Source organism: Geotrypetes seraphini, chromosome 15 (genome assembly GCF_902459505.1).
Source record: "Geotrypetes seraphini chromosome 15, aGeoSer1.1, whole genome shotgun sequence".
NCBI lineage: Eukaryota > Metazoa > Chordata > Amphibia > Gymnophiona > Dermophiidae > Geotrypetes > Geotrypetes seraphini.
In genome coordinates, this window is record NC_047098.1 from 37,991,600 (window position 1) to 38,010,772 (window position 19,173).

A 19,173-nucleotide genomic window follows, 5' to 3' on the forward strand; every position below is an offset into this window, starting at 1 on the left:
CCATCTGAGTTTGTGCATTTGTCAGAATCTTTTGTTTTGCTTTGACTGTCCCCCAAAGGCTGATGCCCTAGGTGATCGCCTAATCCTTCTTAACGGTTGGGCCAACCCTATTTGTGGGTGTGCTTTGGAAATCACAGTTCAGCCTCATCTGGATGAACATATACCTGAGCAATGTTAAAGGGACCCTAGCTCTAAATGTAGAGAGAACTTATGGTCGTTTTGCTTTTCAGAATATGACGCAATGTGAAACTTTAACCCCTGAGGGACTGCTAACCCGGACCCAGTTCTCAGGAACCAAATGGGTGAGTGTTTATTTATTTATTTACAGCAATAATGAGCTGCCAGCTGTGAACTGGATCACATAAAGGGGATAATTCCATAAGCAGCCAAACTAGTTGTGAGCGGCAAGAAAGCATGTCAACGGTGATTATTGCAGTCATTTCCATATGTAAAAAATAATGAATAATGGAAAATGATTTGATGGCACGTACTTTGAAATGGATATGTGCTTGAGCAGAGTTTGGGCGGTGTGTGGGCAGGGTGCACAGGTAGTGCATAAAATGCATTTATTGGGATCCATTAAGCACCTTTATCAACAGATTTACCCAAGGTGCAATGTACAGCAGCTATTGCTCGACATAAAACATACAGTTTTGCTAGCAGCATGACAGTAGTAAAATGACCAAATATAAACATAAATATAATCAGTGAGGTAAACAATTGAAACTATAATTTACATGCACTGTGCGTTAACTTAGATGGTGAGCACACTAGGGACAAAGAATTTAACATGCAAACCTTTTTATATCACAGGAAGGTGGTATATCAAATGCATTACCCTTAATCTTACCCTTTGACCTGCACTTGTCCTTTCTTTCCAGAACTGTACAATGGCAAAATGTAAATGTGTGCAATGTATCATCAGGACAGACACGGAGGACATTACTGTTCAAACAGAGCTGATTCTGGACTCTTTGCAGAAGGTGTGTCCAGCTTGTTTGTCTGCCCATGTCTCTAAGGGTAGCTGTTTTGTGACAGACGCTGGCAATAAAGCCAGTCGTGAAGGCCTATATCAGACCAAGGCATCAGAGCCTAGCCAGAGAGTTAGCCTAACAGTCTACAGTCAGTGTGACCTCCGACAACCACGACTTCCCCTCTCTGCAGCAAGTGAGCCCATAAAAGGGACACAGTGGATATGCATTTCTACTACTACTTCTGCTAGACGTATGCAGCGCTGTACATTAAAACATTCAAGAGACAGTTCCTGCTCAGTAGAGCTTACAATCTAATTTAACAGGATACGTAGGGGGTTAGGGAGTTTCTCACGTATGGCTGCTTTACAAGTGAGTGGGGGTCAGGAGTTAAGAGCAACCTTGAAAAAGTGGGCTTTTAGCCTGGCTGCTAGGGATGGAGCAGAGCTGATAAACTGCTGTCACCGAGCAGAACCAGGTCTCAACGAATGCTTTTTGAACCGATTGTTCAATTTTAAATCTGCAGTTTTAACAAGAAAATAACAAATAAGTAGCACATTTTTCTTGCCGAGAGAGTTTATTCGCTCTTTTCCTGTTGTGATTGCTCTTTCTAGATTGTGGAAGAGAAAGCCGAGCTGCTGATTTCTGGGGAAATGAGCTTTAATGAGAAACGCTACACAAACATAAAACCCATCAGGTACAGAGATGAGGTATGTTGGTGGGGAATGTCATATATAGGAGCCAACCTTTGAAAATGATTGGAAGTGCAGCACTCGTGAACTCAACACACATCCAGAAAAAAAATGGGGAAAACAAGGCACAGCTGTTTTAAGATTAAGGCCCAAGTTCTGTAACCAGTGCCTAAAGTTAGGCACGTATTTCAGAGGCTCCCAACTAGATAGGCGCCTATCTAAATTGAATAACAAGCTCAATTAGGCTTTTTAATCAGCACTGATTGAAACATAGGCGCCTATCAAGAAAGTGCGATTCTGCAATAAGGCGCCTATTTTTTTTTTTTTTTTTTTTTTATTTTATAAAATTTTTATTTATTAATTTTCAATTTTTACAACAATTGAATCACAAGTAATATAATTAATTACTATATATCATTGTATCTATCATTAATACAATTTAATTTATAAACAGTATATATTATAATTATATATGATCAAAAGTTATAAATCCCTCTAAAAATTTAGGCGGCCTTCAAAAAAATAGGCGCTATGCATGTTAGGCGTGGGCGTGGCTACGTGTTAGGCACCTTCTTACAGACTTGCTGCTCTTAAGCATGCTTAAGCGCTCAGCTAGGCACCTACCTTTTAGTTGTGCCTAGAGCTGGCCTATTTCTTGGGCGCCTCCAAAATAGGTTCCGCTCAGCGTGATTCATTAAACTGCACCCAATTTTACTTGAATCGCGCTGAACAGTGCCTAATTAGGTGCCCAAATTTTGGGCGTTTCTTATAGAATTTGCCCTTAAATGACCAGTTTGTATCTAACTGTCAATGGTAGTTAATGTGGACCTGGGGAAGGCTCATGTGGCCAAATCAATAACTGGAGCAGGAGTCCTCCAATCTATATGAGACCCATTTACATTTACTGCTTCCGTTGTATGCAAATAGGTCTTATTGTGAAAATCCAAAAAAACAGGCTGGGTTGTGGATCTCGAGGACCCCCTGACCTAGAGAAATACTCAAATTCTTGTCAGTCTTTCCTTCTCTCTTCACTTCTACAGAAAGTCCAAACCATACCTTCTCTCCCCCACTGTCAACCCATCCACACTACAGCTTCCCCTCCCCCCACTAGCCAGTCCTCACCAGACTCTCTTTCTCTCTCTTCTTAGTCCATCTGTAACACACTGCCTTGCCCATACTTTTAGATTGCCTTTATTCTTCTTCTTTCTCCTCATTGTTCTGCTGTTCACTTTTTATTTCATTTTCTATTCCTCCTCCTCACATTTATATCCTCCAGGCCTACTCCTATAATCCTCTACTCATTAACCTTTGTTATCATGCACATACAGTACACCACCAGCAACTATTTCTCATCCCCATTTGCTGCTTTTAACAAGCATTCTCTTAGGTTCCACCTAGAATCTATGGTTACTACTCATGATGTATTTGAGCTTTTTTACATTTACAAAATGCTTTATGAAAATTTGAAGAAAAATCCAACTTACATTCTTAAATCACAATTTTTTATCCATCAAGCAATACCATGTATTGTGGGTGGTTTTTGGTGAGACAAACATATCCATACAGGCAACTGCATTAGGATTTAGAGGCAGTTACAAAATTAGACAGGGACACTGTTCAGGCAATTAGGCCTGATGGGCCGCCGTGGGAGCGGACCGCTGGGCAAGATGGACCTCTGGTCTGCCTCAGCGGAGGCAATTTCTTATGTTCTTATGATTCTGAATATCCTTGAAGAGCTTCAAGATAGCATTGAGTTCCATACTGTTTTTTTGTTATATTGAGTAGTGTGATGTCAGCCCTCAGCAGGGTTACCGGACGTCCGGGGAAACCTGGACATGTCCTCTTTTTAAGTGTCTGGGTGCCCAGACGGACTTCCCAAAACCTGGTAGTTTGTACTGGTTGTGGAAAGCCCCGACCTCCCGGCCGCGTCTAGAGGGCCTCTGAGCATGTGCGAATGACGTCACACACACCAGGCATGCTCGGAGAACCTCCAGGCATAGCCTGGAGGTCATAAAATAAAGACGAGGCTTTGTGGAGGGTGGGGCTATACTTGGAGCACGGTGGGGCTAGAGGCAGAATGGGGCAAGGCTAGAGGCAGAACAGGGTGTGGCTAGGGGTAGAATTAGGCGGAGCCATGTGTATGGGTTTCTCCGGACAAAAATCTGGTAACCCTAGCCCTCAGCATGAGATGGTTTTCAAAATTTCTATGAGTCAGCATAATTCAGGCTTCTTAGTGTGGAAAAGTTTAGCCACGTTTTAGCTTTTGTATAGCAATGTCAAGGTCAACAGCCTTTGTGTGAGTTATAGTATTCTATCATCCATTTGTTGACCAACAAATGATTCTCTGGAGAAGGATGATTAATTTCCTAAATGAACAATATTTTCTTTCCAGATTACTTTGATATTGCGGAAAGAGAAAGTTTTCTACCTCTTGCCTGTAGTTATTGGTAGCGCCATTGGGGGATTCTTGCTGCTGGCTTTGATTATTGTCATCATGTGGAAGGTAAAAAGGGGAGATCTTGGGGTTGCCTTAAGACAAATTAGCTAAAAATTGAAGGAGAACCCTCAGGTTCAGGAACTGTTGGTATAACTCATGAAATAGCACATAGTGCACTGAAATTTATGGAACCTAGGTCCAATCCCATCTACTCAATACATGGGTGAAAAATGTATGTCAACAATTTAATATCAAGTACCATCCCAAGTTGACACCTAGAAGTTAGCCTAAATGGAGGAAAAGTTCTCAGATTTACCACTTAGGGAACATGTATCGTTCTCCCTAAGAGTATATTTTGTGGCGAAAAGTTTCTTTCATCGATCAAAAACCTCCACCCTATCCTAAATTGCTAATCATTTAAATTTAAATTTATTTATTTTTTATATATTTGTTTTTAATGTTAGCAATATTATTTCACTGGTTAAATAATATCAATGATTGAATAAATATATTTCATTAACAGGGGCCATTCACTCTACAAGCTGTAAGGCTCAAAACTAGCTCCCTTATAATAGATCTGATTTTGATTACCGTCTTAGGAAAAACCTCAGAATAACAATAAACCAGGCACTACAAATCAATGCAGGCTTAGCTGGGGCCAGAGATTCTTTTGTAACAGGTTCTGTCACATCTCTTTTTTACAGGTCGGCTTCTTTAAAAGAAGCTATAAAGACATGAGAGATGAATAAGTCAAGTCAATGAAGTGACATGAGGAGACAATGAAGTGGACCAAAATAATTTTTTTTTTTTTTTAAATAAATATCTGTGGAGAGCTCCATAGAACTGGAAAGACTTGAGTCTAGGGAGCAGCTATCAAGACTCTATCGATCACACTCTTAGAGGTCCACCAAACGCATCACTAATCACTTCCTCCATGACTCCAGCTGTTGCAGCTTCAAGGGTTCTGCAGATGCCATCATAACCTCTTTCACCAGGACTCCATCTGTGGCACCTATAAGCAGTGGCCTAGCGAGGGTGAGCGGAGCACCGGGGTGGTGGTGCCCCTCCCCCGCCGCACCGCTCCTTCCCAACCCCCTAACGCACGTGCCCCTCCCCCTTCACTTTTTAATTGTCCAGGTGTGAGCAACATTAGGAACTTGCTGCCCTTGTCGTGTCAGCTATCCCTCTGCCATCACTTCCTAGACCCGGAGCCGGCAAGTGACATCAGAGAGAGGCGACACTGACGCGGGTAGCAAGTTTGCAATGCTGCTCGCGCAGGGAAAATGAAAGAGGTATGAGGGGAGGGAAGGGGTGCACGTGCGTGGCAGGGGAGTCAGGAAGGAGGAGGGGTAGAGAGGAGGATGGGTGACGGGGCCCCTACCAAGACAGTGCCTGGGGCAGACCCCCCCCTCATTACTACGCCATTGCCTATAAGGGATTCACCAGTCCCATCCCTAATCACTTCCAGGTTTTGCTGCAGGCTTTGTTGAATGTTTACTAGACTGGGGTGTTCACTGTGCTTGTTCCCAAATTATTGCCTCCTGTATTCTCCATCTTTTTGACCCACTTGTTATCAAATACGCTGTTCTCCCACAATTACTTCCTTGTTCTAGCTGCTTCCATAATTCTCCAGGGAGACTTTTAACCGGTGCTAGCTTTCTGACTTCCTCTCCTGATGTACTCTGGTAGTTGTAGTTTAAAATGTAAATGAAACAGAACAACAGGAAAACAAACCTCCCTCCCTCCCCCCGCCCCAAACCCACCCACCCCCCTCCCCTTGCATCCTAAGGAACCGACCCAGCTTAGAACGAGTCCCAGCACTCCACATAAGCCACTGATTGCCAGCTAGTGGCACCCTTCCTGCGTTGCCTCTCCCAGACCGCCATCTGGGACATACTAGCTCTCCATTGTTGGAACGTAGGGCAGCAGAGTCTTGTACGACCATTCCAGGGAGCGCCCCAAAACATCTTCCACCTCTTGGAGTGCCCGTACCCACAGCGGTCCCACCAAAGAGCATTCCAAAAAATGATGCACCAGCGTCCCCTTAAGAGCAGGACACCTGGTACAAAAGGCATCAGGCCACAGGCCCATAGTGTGTCCAACGCAGCGGGTTACATACGCCCTATGCACGATCTTGAGATGAATTTCATGTAAAGCAACGTTAGGAGTCGCCCCCACACCATCCACAAAGCATTGTGACAACTCGTCAACCATAACCTCTTCATTTATGATGTTATTCTCTTTTGGCTTGGTGCTGATTGTACCTCTCGTGATTGGTTCATTCAATAAAAATATATTAAAAAAAAAAAAATGTAAATGAAAGGGGACCTCCAAACCCCACAATACAGTGGGATGGAAGGTCCTAAACCACGAATTTGGGAAAAGCTTCCCTTCACAACCAAGCCACATCACATCCCTGATTCCTCTTTGAATGTTTCAGCCTAAACCAATCAACACAGACACAGCACATTTCTGTGATGCGCTGGGTCCACCACGCACAAGCCAACCTTTGCAGACATAGGCCAGGGTAGCAGCAATGCTGGACCTTGTTACCAACAGGGCTGTGCATCTGGGCAGCTTGTACCACCTTTCTTAAAATGCAGCTTTTCTCATAATAATAGTAACATAATTGATTGACTGTTCCTTTTGCATCTTACTACAATTTGGGGTTTATATTTATTAAAATCCAATAGTATTTTCTATAAAAAGTTACAGAATCATTTTTTATTCTTTCCAGCCTAATGAAAGTTGGAAAGAGTTATATATAAGGAGATGACAATATCTGGGGGTGAAATGACTCTTCAAATATTTAACAGAATGGGACAATATTTGGCACTGGGTTAAAAAAAAAAAATTGAAAACATATATCAAGTTCAAAAATGGATTAGGGATTCTGGAGAAATAGGTTTCCCCCAAATGGCTCAGTGCATTTCTATAGAAGAAGCATTCCACCATTTGTAGTACAGAAATTCAGATACAGCAAAATGTGGAATTTAGGAAATTACTTCTTTCAAACTTCTCCCCTGTTCTTTAGTCTTATTGTCATATCCACATCCCATCTATTTACTCATCCCTCTCGTAATCCCCCAAACCACATCTCGACAAATATTCCACCCCATAACTATGCCCAACTATTCTCTCAACCTCAAGTAATCCACATAACTAAGCCCCATAACAACATTGCACCTACCATAAAAGAACCTCGATTCCTACCAGCTACCCCTCCACTCACTAGGCTATTTCAGTCAAAGCATGAAACAAAAAAAAAAAACCACACACACAAGGAGGGGCATTTTCAATAGGATATCAAGTCCAACTTTGGATGTTTTGAGAAGAATGTCCATAAATTGGGTTGAGAAAATGTCAATTTTTGAACCCGTGTCTATCTTTTTTTTTTTTTTTTTTTTTTTTCAAAAATGGCCCAGCTAGATGTTTTGTCCAGCTAGTCTAATTTTTTTTTGCCATTATTGAAAAATATTCACCAAGAGCCTTACTTTTTTTATATGCTATAACTGGTGTTGCATTCAATATCGATACTAGCTTTTTCGTTATATTTGAAAATGGTAAAACAGAGATCATTATTTCTTTTTTTATATTGGTTCTTTCTTGTAATAACAACTCCTTCTGGGCAAACGTGTTTTCAAATAAGCTTCCCTGATACATTTTTTGGGTACCCTTTCTACAAAAATCTTTGTTTTATATTATCTGATTGTGTTTTGAAGTCTTCTAAACATGTACATACATGATGCAGTCTCAAAAAAATGACTCACTGGCAAATTAAATTTAAATGGGAAGGATGAAAATTGCCAAAATATAATAAATTATTTTATTCCACAGGTTTATGATATACCCCTCTTTTACAAAACTGTGATAGCAGTTTCTAGCGCGGGAAGCCGCGCTGAATGGCCCCGCACTGCTCCTGACACTCATAGGAACTCAATGAGCGTCGGGAGCCGCATGGGCCATTCAGCGCAGCTCCCCACGCTAAAAACTGCTATTGCAATTTCGTAAATGGAGGCCTAAGTGTTATCAATTTTGACTCAGGTTTCATAATCGACATATCTAAAAATTCAATTTTAGAAAGTTGATATGACATAGTAAACTGTAAATTAGAGTCTATAGAATTTAATCAGTTCAAAAGCTCTAAGAGATCTACATCCCCCATCCATAGAAAAATTACATCATTTAAAAATCGTTTCCAAAGAGGAAAATTTCTGAAGTAAATACGTGGGTCTACTGGGGATGTTCAGGGGAGCTGCTGGCAGGAGGGATTGGGCATCCTTCCTGCCAGGGATGTTAGTGGGTGGTGGGGGCGCTGGCAGGAGGTTGTGGGCATATCTTCTGCTGGCTGATTTGAGGTTGGGTACGGGGGTTCCTTGCTGTGGCCACTTTCAGCAGATTGCGGCAGGGAAATTTCCCCCTCCAATATCAGCTGAGCGGCAGGGACTCCCTAAAGTGCGAATCTGTAACCAGCATCCAGAACTTGGGCGCCAGTTACAGAATCATGGCTTTGGGGAATCCCTGCTGCTCAGCTGACGGGGGAGGGGGGAATCCACCTGCCGCAATCTGCTGCTGTGGTCTAGCAGCAAAGATAAGTGGCTGAAATGTAGCCCTGGCTTGGAGTGATTCTGTAACCGGCGTCCTGGACTGATTGATGGGCAATCAGCATCCACTTTTAAGGCAGCCACCAACTTGGGAGCCGGTTACAGAATCTGGCCCTAAATGTACTTTTCTGATCTTTTAAAGAACCGTCCATCAGTTAGACTACATATTATTTAAAGTCAAACATAGCAGCAGCATTTTTTCATGATAAATTTTGAAGGGAAAAGCTGCTGACTTCATCCACCAATCATCATGCAGAACCCATGGGCTTCAAATTAGCACGGTCCATTCTATTTCTAAATTTAATCCATTTGGCTGAACTGAATTAAAACAGAAAATCCAGAGGAGTTGAAAAGAATTTCATGAGCCATGCTATGCAAGCTTTCCCCATTTACTTACTGATGTTTGTTAATATAGGTTTGCAAATTAGATAGACAGATGTATATATTTATTTATTAGAATTTATTTACCACCTTTTTAAAGAAATTCACCCAAGGTGATATACAGCACTAATCTAGAATAGAATTAAGTTAGTTTCCCCCTTACCTGTGGCATCCCCCTGGCCTCTCTCATCTCTCCAACCCTTTTCAATATCTCTGTCATCTGCCATCTTTAATTCAGACTATTTCCATAAAGTTTTACTTATACACTGATGATATTCTGTTGCTTTCTCCTCAGAACCCTTCTGACTTGGATCTCTCACCAATGCAATTATGTCTAAACCAAATTGATTCCTGGCTTGTAACCAGCCATCTTCTTTTGAATCCTGCAAAGTCAGTGGTGGTCTGGATTACTGGCCAATCCTTTCACCCTTCCCTTACCCTCTCACTCCATAATACTCCGCTCCAATCAATATAGCTTCTTAAATAGTTGGGTGTTACCTTTGAGCAACAAGTTTCTTTTGACCATCATATCTCCCTTACTGTGTTTCTACTCCCTTCACCTCAGATGTTCCCTTCATAACCCCCTTGACGATGACTCCTGTGCTACCCTCCTATGTTCTCTGGTTTCTTCATGGTTAGACTACTGTAATATAATCTTTTTAGGTCTTCCCAAAATATGTCTAAAGCGCCTTCAGACTGTTCAAAATGGTGCAATTCACCCTTCACTTGTGCCTACAAAATGGACTAGGTGTCTCGTCTTTTAGTTCATCATCACTAGCTCCCTATCCCTTTCCATATACAATTTAAGATCCTTACACTGGCCCATAAGGTCTTTTTCACAAGTACTTTCTGCCATCATTTCCCTTATGTTCCTTCCAGAGCCCTCCACTCATCTCATTCATCCTGGCTGACCCTTCCCTTGCTCCACCTTTCTCACTTAGAGTCAACACGAAACTCAGTCTTCTTTTGTATTGGGCTCTCTCTTTCTCTGGAATGCACTTCCCCAAGAATGTACTCGGAACAATATTACCCCTGTTTTCATTCTTTTATTCACCTTAGCTTCCCATTTTTCCAAGTATTATTTAAAATTTGATAAAATGCTTTGTATAATAAATTCAAAGCGATGTACACAAATAAAATATGCAAATAGGGATGTAGGATAGACAAACATTAGACATCACTAACTAGAGGGGAGGGTAAAAGGGTGGAACTACAATTTCGTAAGAAAAAGAACAAGTAAGGGATAAACATTAAGGGATGGGGGTCGCTGGTAGCTAGAGATGCTTATTCTTGGAGGTCACTGCATTGTAGTTATAAAGGAACGGTAGATATCTGTTTGTTCAGGGCTAAACTAATTCCCGAAAGCGTCAGTGAAAAGGAGGTCCACTCTGTCCTCATGAACATGCTAATCTGCCTTTTTTCTTCTATTGATTATTGTAAACCACTCTGATTTATTTGAAAGGTGAGGTATCAAGAATCAATAAACTCATGGGCATCTACGTGGGATGCATTACAGCTATTTAAGTAGCAGGTCCTCAATTATGGAATGATTTAAATGGTCCATTAAGGCTATGCCAAGATTTGAAGAGTTTTTGAAAATCTTTGAAAACTCATCTGTTTGTTAAGGTATTTTTTAAGACTGGTAGCCCTTTGATTCTGCTGGAACTGTATGGATAATTCATTTAGTTTATGTATATTGTCAATTTTCTTATGTATGTAAACTGTAATCCGCTTAGGTTTTAAGTGGAATAGAATTATTATTATTATTTTTTTTAATAAATAAGCTAAACTAACTTGTAAAAGATTGCAGAATGAAAATTAATAAAGCAGTTTTCTATAGGAAAGGAATTAAACCATAAAAAAAAAAATTGCACTGTCTTTTCTTTCTTGGTAAGTCTGGACTGACAGTCCCCTGACTTCATGCTAGGAATCCAGGAAATCTAGAAGACCCAGCTCCACCCGGAATGGATTCAGTTTCTCTAGTGATGAACAATGCTGCAAGTCATTTTGACCTACTGCTCAAAGCATCTGTCTTCATGACTTACAGATGATTATTTCAAGCCCATGAAAGTTTTGCCAATCCACAGCCCTTGATTGCACTAATGATTCTCTCATAATTATCTTGATGGTAAGAATGCATCAGTATCCACTCAAGAAAGGATGCATTAGAAGGCAGGCTACAAGTTTGTAAGGCTAAAATAGGTCAAAATGCTTTCGGAAGCTGCCCAGACCATGGGAAATCAGTGTGAACAAAAGAATCCCCCAAAGAGCATGGCAAGCTCTGAAAAGAAAAAGCTAGTTAAAAGAAACTTAAGTAGCTCTTAAAGATCCAAACATACACAGAAGCATGGCTGTGTTTTATTTACGTATATTTATTAATTGCCCCCTTTTAAAAAATATTTCAAGGTAAGGTACGTCACAACGAAAAATTATGGGGAAACCTAGGGTACCACAATTTGAGAGTGGGATGAGGAAGATGCTGGACACCTGGGGGGGAGGGCAGGGAAAGAGAGATGCTGGATACCTGGGAGGTGCGGGTTGAGAAGTGAAAGGGAGATTTGGGCATGAGGAGGAAAGGTCTTGAGCTGCCCCATGGGGGGAGGCCTCATGGCTGAAAGTTTGACCAGGTCATCAGATATTCTTGGGCCAGCCCTGAAGTAAACAAGACTAAATCCATATCTATATGTTATTATTGATCTTGCATTTAAAAAACAGCTTTGAAAGTGGCACCCCTTGTTCGTTCCAGGAAGACTGTTTCTTCCCTTATTCTCGCTTTCTCCTCTCCTTCCTAGTCACACATACAATTGCTCATAGACATACACTGCTGAGGTCATTTCAGAAAGGGCTTTCCTTGTATAAAAAGGGCTACTATAAAATCTTGAACTGAATGCATGCATATAAGTACACACTCTGACATTGCATGCTGTGTGGTAGATGTAGTTTGAGCACAGCAAGGGCAAAGTTGTGATGTATGCACATATTTTATATAATACATATATACATGCCTCAGAGCAGGACTGCTTTTGGCTGCTCATTATATAAAAACTTGTGGAGAGGCATTTTCAATAAGATGTCTAAATCCAATTTTGCCAATAAATCAAATATATGCACTATATATTCTTTAAAGGTGGCTAAACCATTCAAACTCACAATTAAGCCAGAATTAATTACTCCAGCTAGACTAGCAACCTTTATCCAGTCTTATCAGGCCCTCAGCGCCACCACTCAGAACTCAAACTTCTCATAGTTCTAAGATTTACGTGCCAGCTCGTCACTGGGTCTGTTATTTTCTTATCTCTAATCAAGAGCTTAATAGTTTATTATATTTCTTTTTACTCTATTTACTCATTTTCAATAAATTGATACTTAGCTTAGGCTAGAGATGACCATGCCGTTGGGTATGCCAGAGCCAACATGTTTCGCATGAACCGCTTTATCACCTGTTTTTTGCCAGGTCTTGATTCAGCAAAAAACAGGTCTGAGACACGTGAGGACAGTAGGAAATCATAACAAATGTGGTCATTGCCAATGGTGCGTTAGCACCATTGAGGGCACAACATGGATTGATCCTCAAACTAAGAAAAAGATAGTTGCTTCGGCTAATACCAACTGTCAGACAGAGGGAGTAATATATATTCTTGTCTATCCTTGCAATTTAGTTTATGTTGGCCATACATTACAGCCGATCCATGTTAGATTAAATGAGCACAAGTCAATGATTAAAAATAAAATGATACAAGCCCCTAAAGTGGAACATTGCATAGCTCAACAGCATGATCCTGGACAGTTAAGATGGAGAGTTATTGATCAATTAAATTGTGGGAGGGAGGGAAGGGTAACTGTTGAAAAAAAATTAAACTATAAAGAACAATGTTGGATTTATCAATTGAACACTGTATCTCCTTATGAGTTAAACACAGAACTAGAATGGATGTCTCTAGTTTGATTTGGAATAGCGCAGGGGGGAGGAGCTTGAATAAAGAAATTGGAGGGGTGGGACATAAGTCTGGATTTACGTCATTAAGTGGCTGTGATTGGGCGGCCCCAATTATTTAAAAGCAAAAACACTGCCGACATCCTCGTAGAGAATCAATGGTTGTCGGCAGGGATAAGGTAAGCTTAAAGAAAATATGATATGTCTCATTAGAGGTTTTGCACTGGAAAGGGTTTTTTAGTTGATAGTAACAAAAGGTTCTGTTGGTTGTGTTTTTAGGGGTGGAGCCTTGATAAAGCGGTTCACGCGAAACATGTTGGCTCTGGCATACCCAACGGCATTGACATCTCTAGCCTAAGCTAAGTATCAACTTATTGAAAATGAGTAAATAGAGTAAAAAGAAATATAGTAAACTATTAAGCTCTTGATTAGAGATAAGAAAATAACAGACCCAGTGACGAGCTGGCACGTAAATCTTAGAACTATGAGAAGTTTGAGTTCTGAGTGGTGGCACTTAGGGCCTGATAAGACTGGATAAAGGTTGCTAGTCTAGCTGGAGTAATTAATTCTGGCTTAATTGTGAGTTTAAATCCAATTTTGGACATTTTGGGAAAGACATCCAAAAATCTAGTAGAGAAAATGACCATTTTCAAACCAGAAAATGGCTATTTCCTAGATTTGTTTGTCCTCAGTGTGCCTATTATTTTTTTTTTTTTACCATTAAAAAAAAAATAAAATCCCCATCCAAATGAAAAATGCACAAAAACCAACCATTGAGATGTAGGAGGGGCCAGCATTCTTAGTTGACTGGCCACACAGACATCCCAGCAAAGCAATGGGTCACCCTAGGGGTCACTATAGTGAAAGTAACATAAAAGGTCCCAGGTACACATCTCACTATAACCCCCCTTATATGGTATGTTAAGTACAGAACATACAAAAACCAGAATCTATAGAAAAATCAGACAAATGGTTCGACAATGAACTACTCCTGCTAAAAAGACAATGCAGACAACTAGAAAGAAAATGGAAAAAATCAGTCAAGATTCCACAAAAACAGCATGGAGAAAACTAAACCCAAAATACAAACAAAAACTGAAAGAAAAACATACTACACAAAGCAAATAGGAGAAGAATCTCAAGACACAAAAAAGCTCTTCCAACTACTAAAAGAACTCACAGACACCAAACCCTACCTAACCAATAACGACCCCGCCCCTCCCCTCCGCCACCCTCAGCCACCCTCTTAGCGGCATTGTTCAAAAATAAAATCACAACTATCAGGTCCACTTTCAATGGAACACCTACGCACCTAGAAGAGATCACAACACCCCTCACAGAGAAAGAATCAGTTGCAACAGCTAACGTTATTCCACTCCACAAAAAGGGCTGCAGGACAGAGACGGCGAATTACAGACCGGTGAGTCTCACATCCATAGTATGCAAACTCATGGAAACACTGATCAAACAGAAACTTGATACAATCCTGGATGAGGAAGATCTACGTGATCCCCATCAACATGGATTTACCAAGGGCAGGTCCTGCCAATCAAATCTGATTAGCTTCTTTGACTGGGTAACAAGACAACTAGATGCCGGGGAGTCCCTGGACGTAGTGTATTTGGACTTCAGCAAAGCTTTTGATAGCGTCCCACACCGCAGGTTATTGAAAAAGTTGAAATCGCTGGGATTGGGTGAAACACTAGCTGCATGGGTTAAGGATTGGCTGAGCAGTAGACTTCAGAGGGTGATGGTAAATGGTACCCCATCCAAAACATCGGATATGACCAGTGGAGTGCCACAGGGCTCGGTCTTGGGTCCAATCCTATTCAACATATTCATAAGTGATATGACCCAAGGGCTCAGAGGAAAAATATCATTGTTCGCCGACGACGCCAAACTGTGCAACATAGTAGGTAAATGCACTATGCCTGAGAGTATGACGCAGGACCTACTACTATTAGAACAATGGTCATCGACTTGGCAGCTCAACTTCAATGCTAAAAAATGTAAAGTGATGCACCTGGGTAAAAGAAATCTGTGCAGGACTTACACGTTGTGACATGCCAGGTATTCTCCCTGTTCAGGTCCCAGTCAGGGCTGAGAGAAAAGAAGTAAAAAAGAAATCCCGGGGTGGAATCGGGAAGGTACAGGCAGTTCCTGACAATGATAATAACTCTGACCACCGGGGGAGCCCAAGAGGCCCTTGGAACACTGCCAGGGCTGACACAGCAGGGCGTTGCCCCAAGGTATATAAACCTGTTTCAGAGAACAGGAAGGGAAGCCAGCTAGGGAGAGGTTTTAAGCCCTTTCTCCCTAGAGAGTCCCTGGAGCCAAGCAGGTGCAACAAGCCTATTCCTATGGAGGTGATAGAGGCTGGCCAGGCTGAGGAATCAAATTTTCCAGATGAACTGAATATGGAAGTGGAAGAAAGCCTGACAGAGTGTGCACCTGAGTTTGTTGAGCCCATGCAGGTGAACTTCGCTTCCACCCTCAAGCAGTGAATGAGGTTTGTGTTTATGGACTGTTTGAAGAAACTATTTTTCTTTTGAATGCAAGCTAAGGGGTGATTGTATTTTGGGAGAGGTTTTGCTAACACCCTGTGAGGGAATTTTTGAAAGCCGGTCTAGAGGCTTTATTGAGCAAAACCTATCACTCTCCTGACCTGGCAGTGACTGGAACTGGCCAGAGGCTTGTGTGGACTTTTGAGATACTTGTGCTGAATGTCTGCACTGAACTATATTTGTTTGTGTTTTGGAAGCTGCCTGCTTTGGAAGCAGACAACCCTAAGGCTGGAGGCAATTAAACCCTCTGCCACAACTAAAATAGAAACATTGCTGAGAGCAAATTAATGCCTTTATTTGGACCGTTATTTGCTGGTTTTGTTTTCAACTTTTTGTGTTACTGTAAGGAAGAACATTCTGACAAGTTTGCCTTCTGTTTTGGAAAGCCTATTTACCTTGGGACAAAAGAGAAATAAAATCTGATATTATTTTGCCATTGAAGAATAATCGTGGTGACTTTTGTTATCTGGTTTTTTTCTTTTCTTTTTGGTTCCTGTTTGGAATCCGGTCCTGCAGGGTGGCTCCAGTCCGGGCCACACGTCAGGGTGTTATTTTGTGGACAGCCACTGAGTGTGCTATTGAGCACGATTTGGAGCTACAGTGGACCACATAGTTTGGTATCAGGAGTGGGATATAGCACCTCCTGCAGGACACCTGAGGAACTGAAATTGGAAAAAAAAAAAAAAAAATTTTCTTTTGCTTTGCCATTTTGGACTTGTGTATCCTGGATGTTATATGAGGATCGTTGAACTATTAACCAAGTTGTTTTGTTTGGAGAAACCTAGTGTTTTGGAGCTACAGTGGACCACAACGTTAAATGGTGAGACCTTAGTTAGGACCACGGAAGAACGGGATTTAGGAGTAATCATTAGTGATGACATGAAAACTGCCAATCAAGTGGAAAAGGCTTCCTCCAAGGCAAGGCAAATGATGGGTTGTATCCGTAGAGGTTTTATCAGCAGGATGCCAGAGGTCATAATGCCACTGTACAGGTCCATGGTGAGACCTCATTTAGAATATTGTGTTCAATTCTGGAGACCACATTACCGGAAAGATGTGCTGAGAATTGAGTCAGTTCAGCGGATGGCCACCAGGATGGTCTCGGGGCTCAAGGATCTTCCGTATGAAATAAGGCTGAATAAATTGCAGCTGTACTCACTTGAAGAACGAAGAGAGAGAGGGGACATGATTGAGACATTTAAATATATCACGGGTCGTATCGAGGTGGAAGAGGATATCTTCCGTCTTATGGGACCTTCGTCCACCAGAGGGCATCCGCTGAAAATCAGGGGAGGGAAATTTCATGGTGACTCCAGAAAGTATTTTTTCACTGAGAGGGTGGTCGATCATTGGAATAAACTTCCAAGGCAGGTGATTGAGGCCAACAGCGTGGCAGATTTAAAAAATAAATGGGATATTCATGTGGGATCTCTAATGATGTAAGGGCAGGGGTGGTGAGCAAAATCGAGGAGAAGGGTCACTAGAGTGGGCAGACTTGATGGGCTTTGGCCCTTTTCTGCCGTCATTTTTCTATGTTTCTATGTTTCTAACCTGGTCCCACTTCCCACCTATACAATGGTCAGACCTAAATAAACTCTATAATAAATACAGCCACGTAGCCTGTGACCTCAACCAATTTCCCCCATACCTATTGAAAACCTCCAATACATTATTTCGCACCTTCCTCATGCAATGGATACAAACTTTACTCACAGACGGCCTTTTCCCATGAAACCTCAGCAAAATCGTCATCACTCCGATCCTGAAAGACCCATAAGGGCCGACAGATCAACTACAGACCCATAGTTTTAATATCACTTTATGTCAAGCTAATGGAAGGCCTCGTAGCTAAAGTCCTAACCTTATACCTAGAAAACCACAACTTATTCCACCCTACACAATCTAGCTTCAGAACCAACTACAACACTGAGACCCTACTAGGATCACTCATGGACACTGCTAGACAACACCTCAGCACAGGCAAAAAAAAATGCTGATTATCCAACTAGATCTCTCTGCAGCTTTTGATCTGGTAGACCATGACATTCTCCTACTTATACTAGACTCAGTAGGAATCACTGGCAAGGTACTATCATGGTTTAAAGGATTTCCACAATCCAGATCAGAACCATGGTCTAATCCCTGCGGCGTACACCAAGGATCACCACTATCTCCCATACTCTTCAACCTATACATTGCTTCCCTCAGCTCTTGCCTAGACAAACTAGGCCTCACCTCCTACAGCTATGCAGACGACATCACCATTCTACTTCCTTTTGACCAACCAGTGCCCTCCATGGCAGGTACAATGCACAAAACACTTGATACTGAAACTAAATCCTGACAAAACAAACTTCATCCTCCTCGAAAATAGTAAAATCTCAACAGTAACAAACCTACTAATAAACTTAATCTCATACCTCATCCAACCCACTTTAAAACTCCTGGGAGTGCTGATAGAGAGAGGATGCACCATGCAGCCACAAATCAACAAAACAATTAAAAAAAAAAATCATTCACAGTCATGAGAAACCTAAGGCAAGTTCAAAAATTCTTTAAAAAAAAAAAACTGTTCCAACTTGTGGTACAATCCCTAGTCCTAGGTCTAATGGACTAATGCAACATACTATATCTCCCTTGCCCAACAACCATGATAAAACAATTACAAACAGTACAAAACACAGCCCTAAGACTTATCTACTCGCTGAAGAAAGACAACCACATTACAGAGGCATACCACAACTCACACTGGCTCCCAATACAAGCGAGAGTACTCTTCAAATTCTACTGCCAACTATTTAAAGCCATAAACAGAGACAGCCCAGCCTACTGGAACAACTGACTAAATCAATCTACCTCAACTAGACACAGGAGAACCCACGCACCATTCACTCACCTTCCAACCAAAAACGTCAAATGAAAAAAGCTGTACAACAACCTCCTAGCTACTTGAGCAGCAAAACTCTCCAATCTACTGATCTCGACCACAGACTACAAAACCTTTAAAAAAGAAACAAAAACCCTACTATTCAAAAAATGCATAAAACCAAAAACAACTAGATCTACCTCAAGCATCTCCTGCAATACTCTCCAATCCTTAGCAACTTAAAAAATGTCCAGACCATTCCTTATGTACTTTTAAATGTCCTGACAATTCATATGTAATCCGCCTTGAACCGCAAGGTAATGGTGGAATAGAAATCACTAATGTAATAAGAACATAAGAAGTTGCCTCCACTGGGTCAGACCGAGGTCCATCTCGCCCAGCGGTCTGCTCCCGCGGCGGCCCATCAGGTCTGCACCTGTGAAGTGGTTTCTGACCACTTTTATAACCTACCTCAAGTTCTATCTGTACCCCTCTATCCCTTTTTCCTCCAGGAACCTATCCAAACCCTTCTTGAACCCCTGTACAGAGTTCTGGCCTATCACTTCCTCCGGAAGCGCGTTCCATGTGTCCACCACCCTCTGCGTAAAAAAGAATTTTCTAGCATTTGTTCTAAACCTGTCCCCTTTCAATTTCTCCAAGTGACCCCTAGTGCTTGTGGCTCCCCTCAGTTTGAAGAATCTATCCTTATTTACTCTCTCTATGC

General features: G+C 41.6%; 1 protein-coding gene across 3 annotated transcripts in view; it reads left to right on the forward strand.

The window, feature by feature from the left end:
• Positions 1-7,475, forward strand: part of ITGAE (integrin subunit alpha E) — a 136,244-nt gene extending 128,769 nt beyond the window's left edge. For all 3 annotated transcript variants that reach the window (XM_033921420.1, XM_033921422.1, XM_033921421.1), the window contains 5 exons: positions 231-302; positions 882-983; positions 1,586-1,681; positions 4,056-4,166; positions 4,805-7,475. In XM_033921420.1, the coding sequence (XP_033777311.1) occupies positions 231-302; positions 882-983; positions 1,586-1,681; positions 4,056-4,166; positions 4,805-4,849 (426 nt within the window). In that variant the 3' untranslated portion in view covers positions 4,850-7,475. The remainder of the gene's footprint in view (positions 1-230; positions 303-881; positions 984-1,585; positions 1,682-4,055; positions 4,167-4,804) is intronic.
• Positions 7,476-19,173: the final 11,698 nt, after the last annotated feature.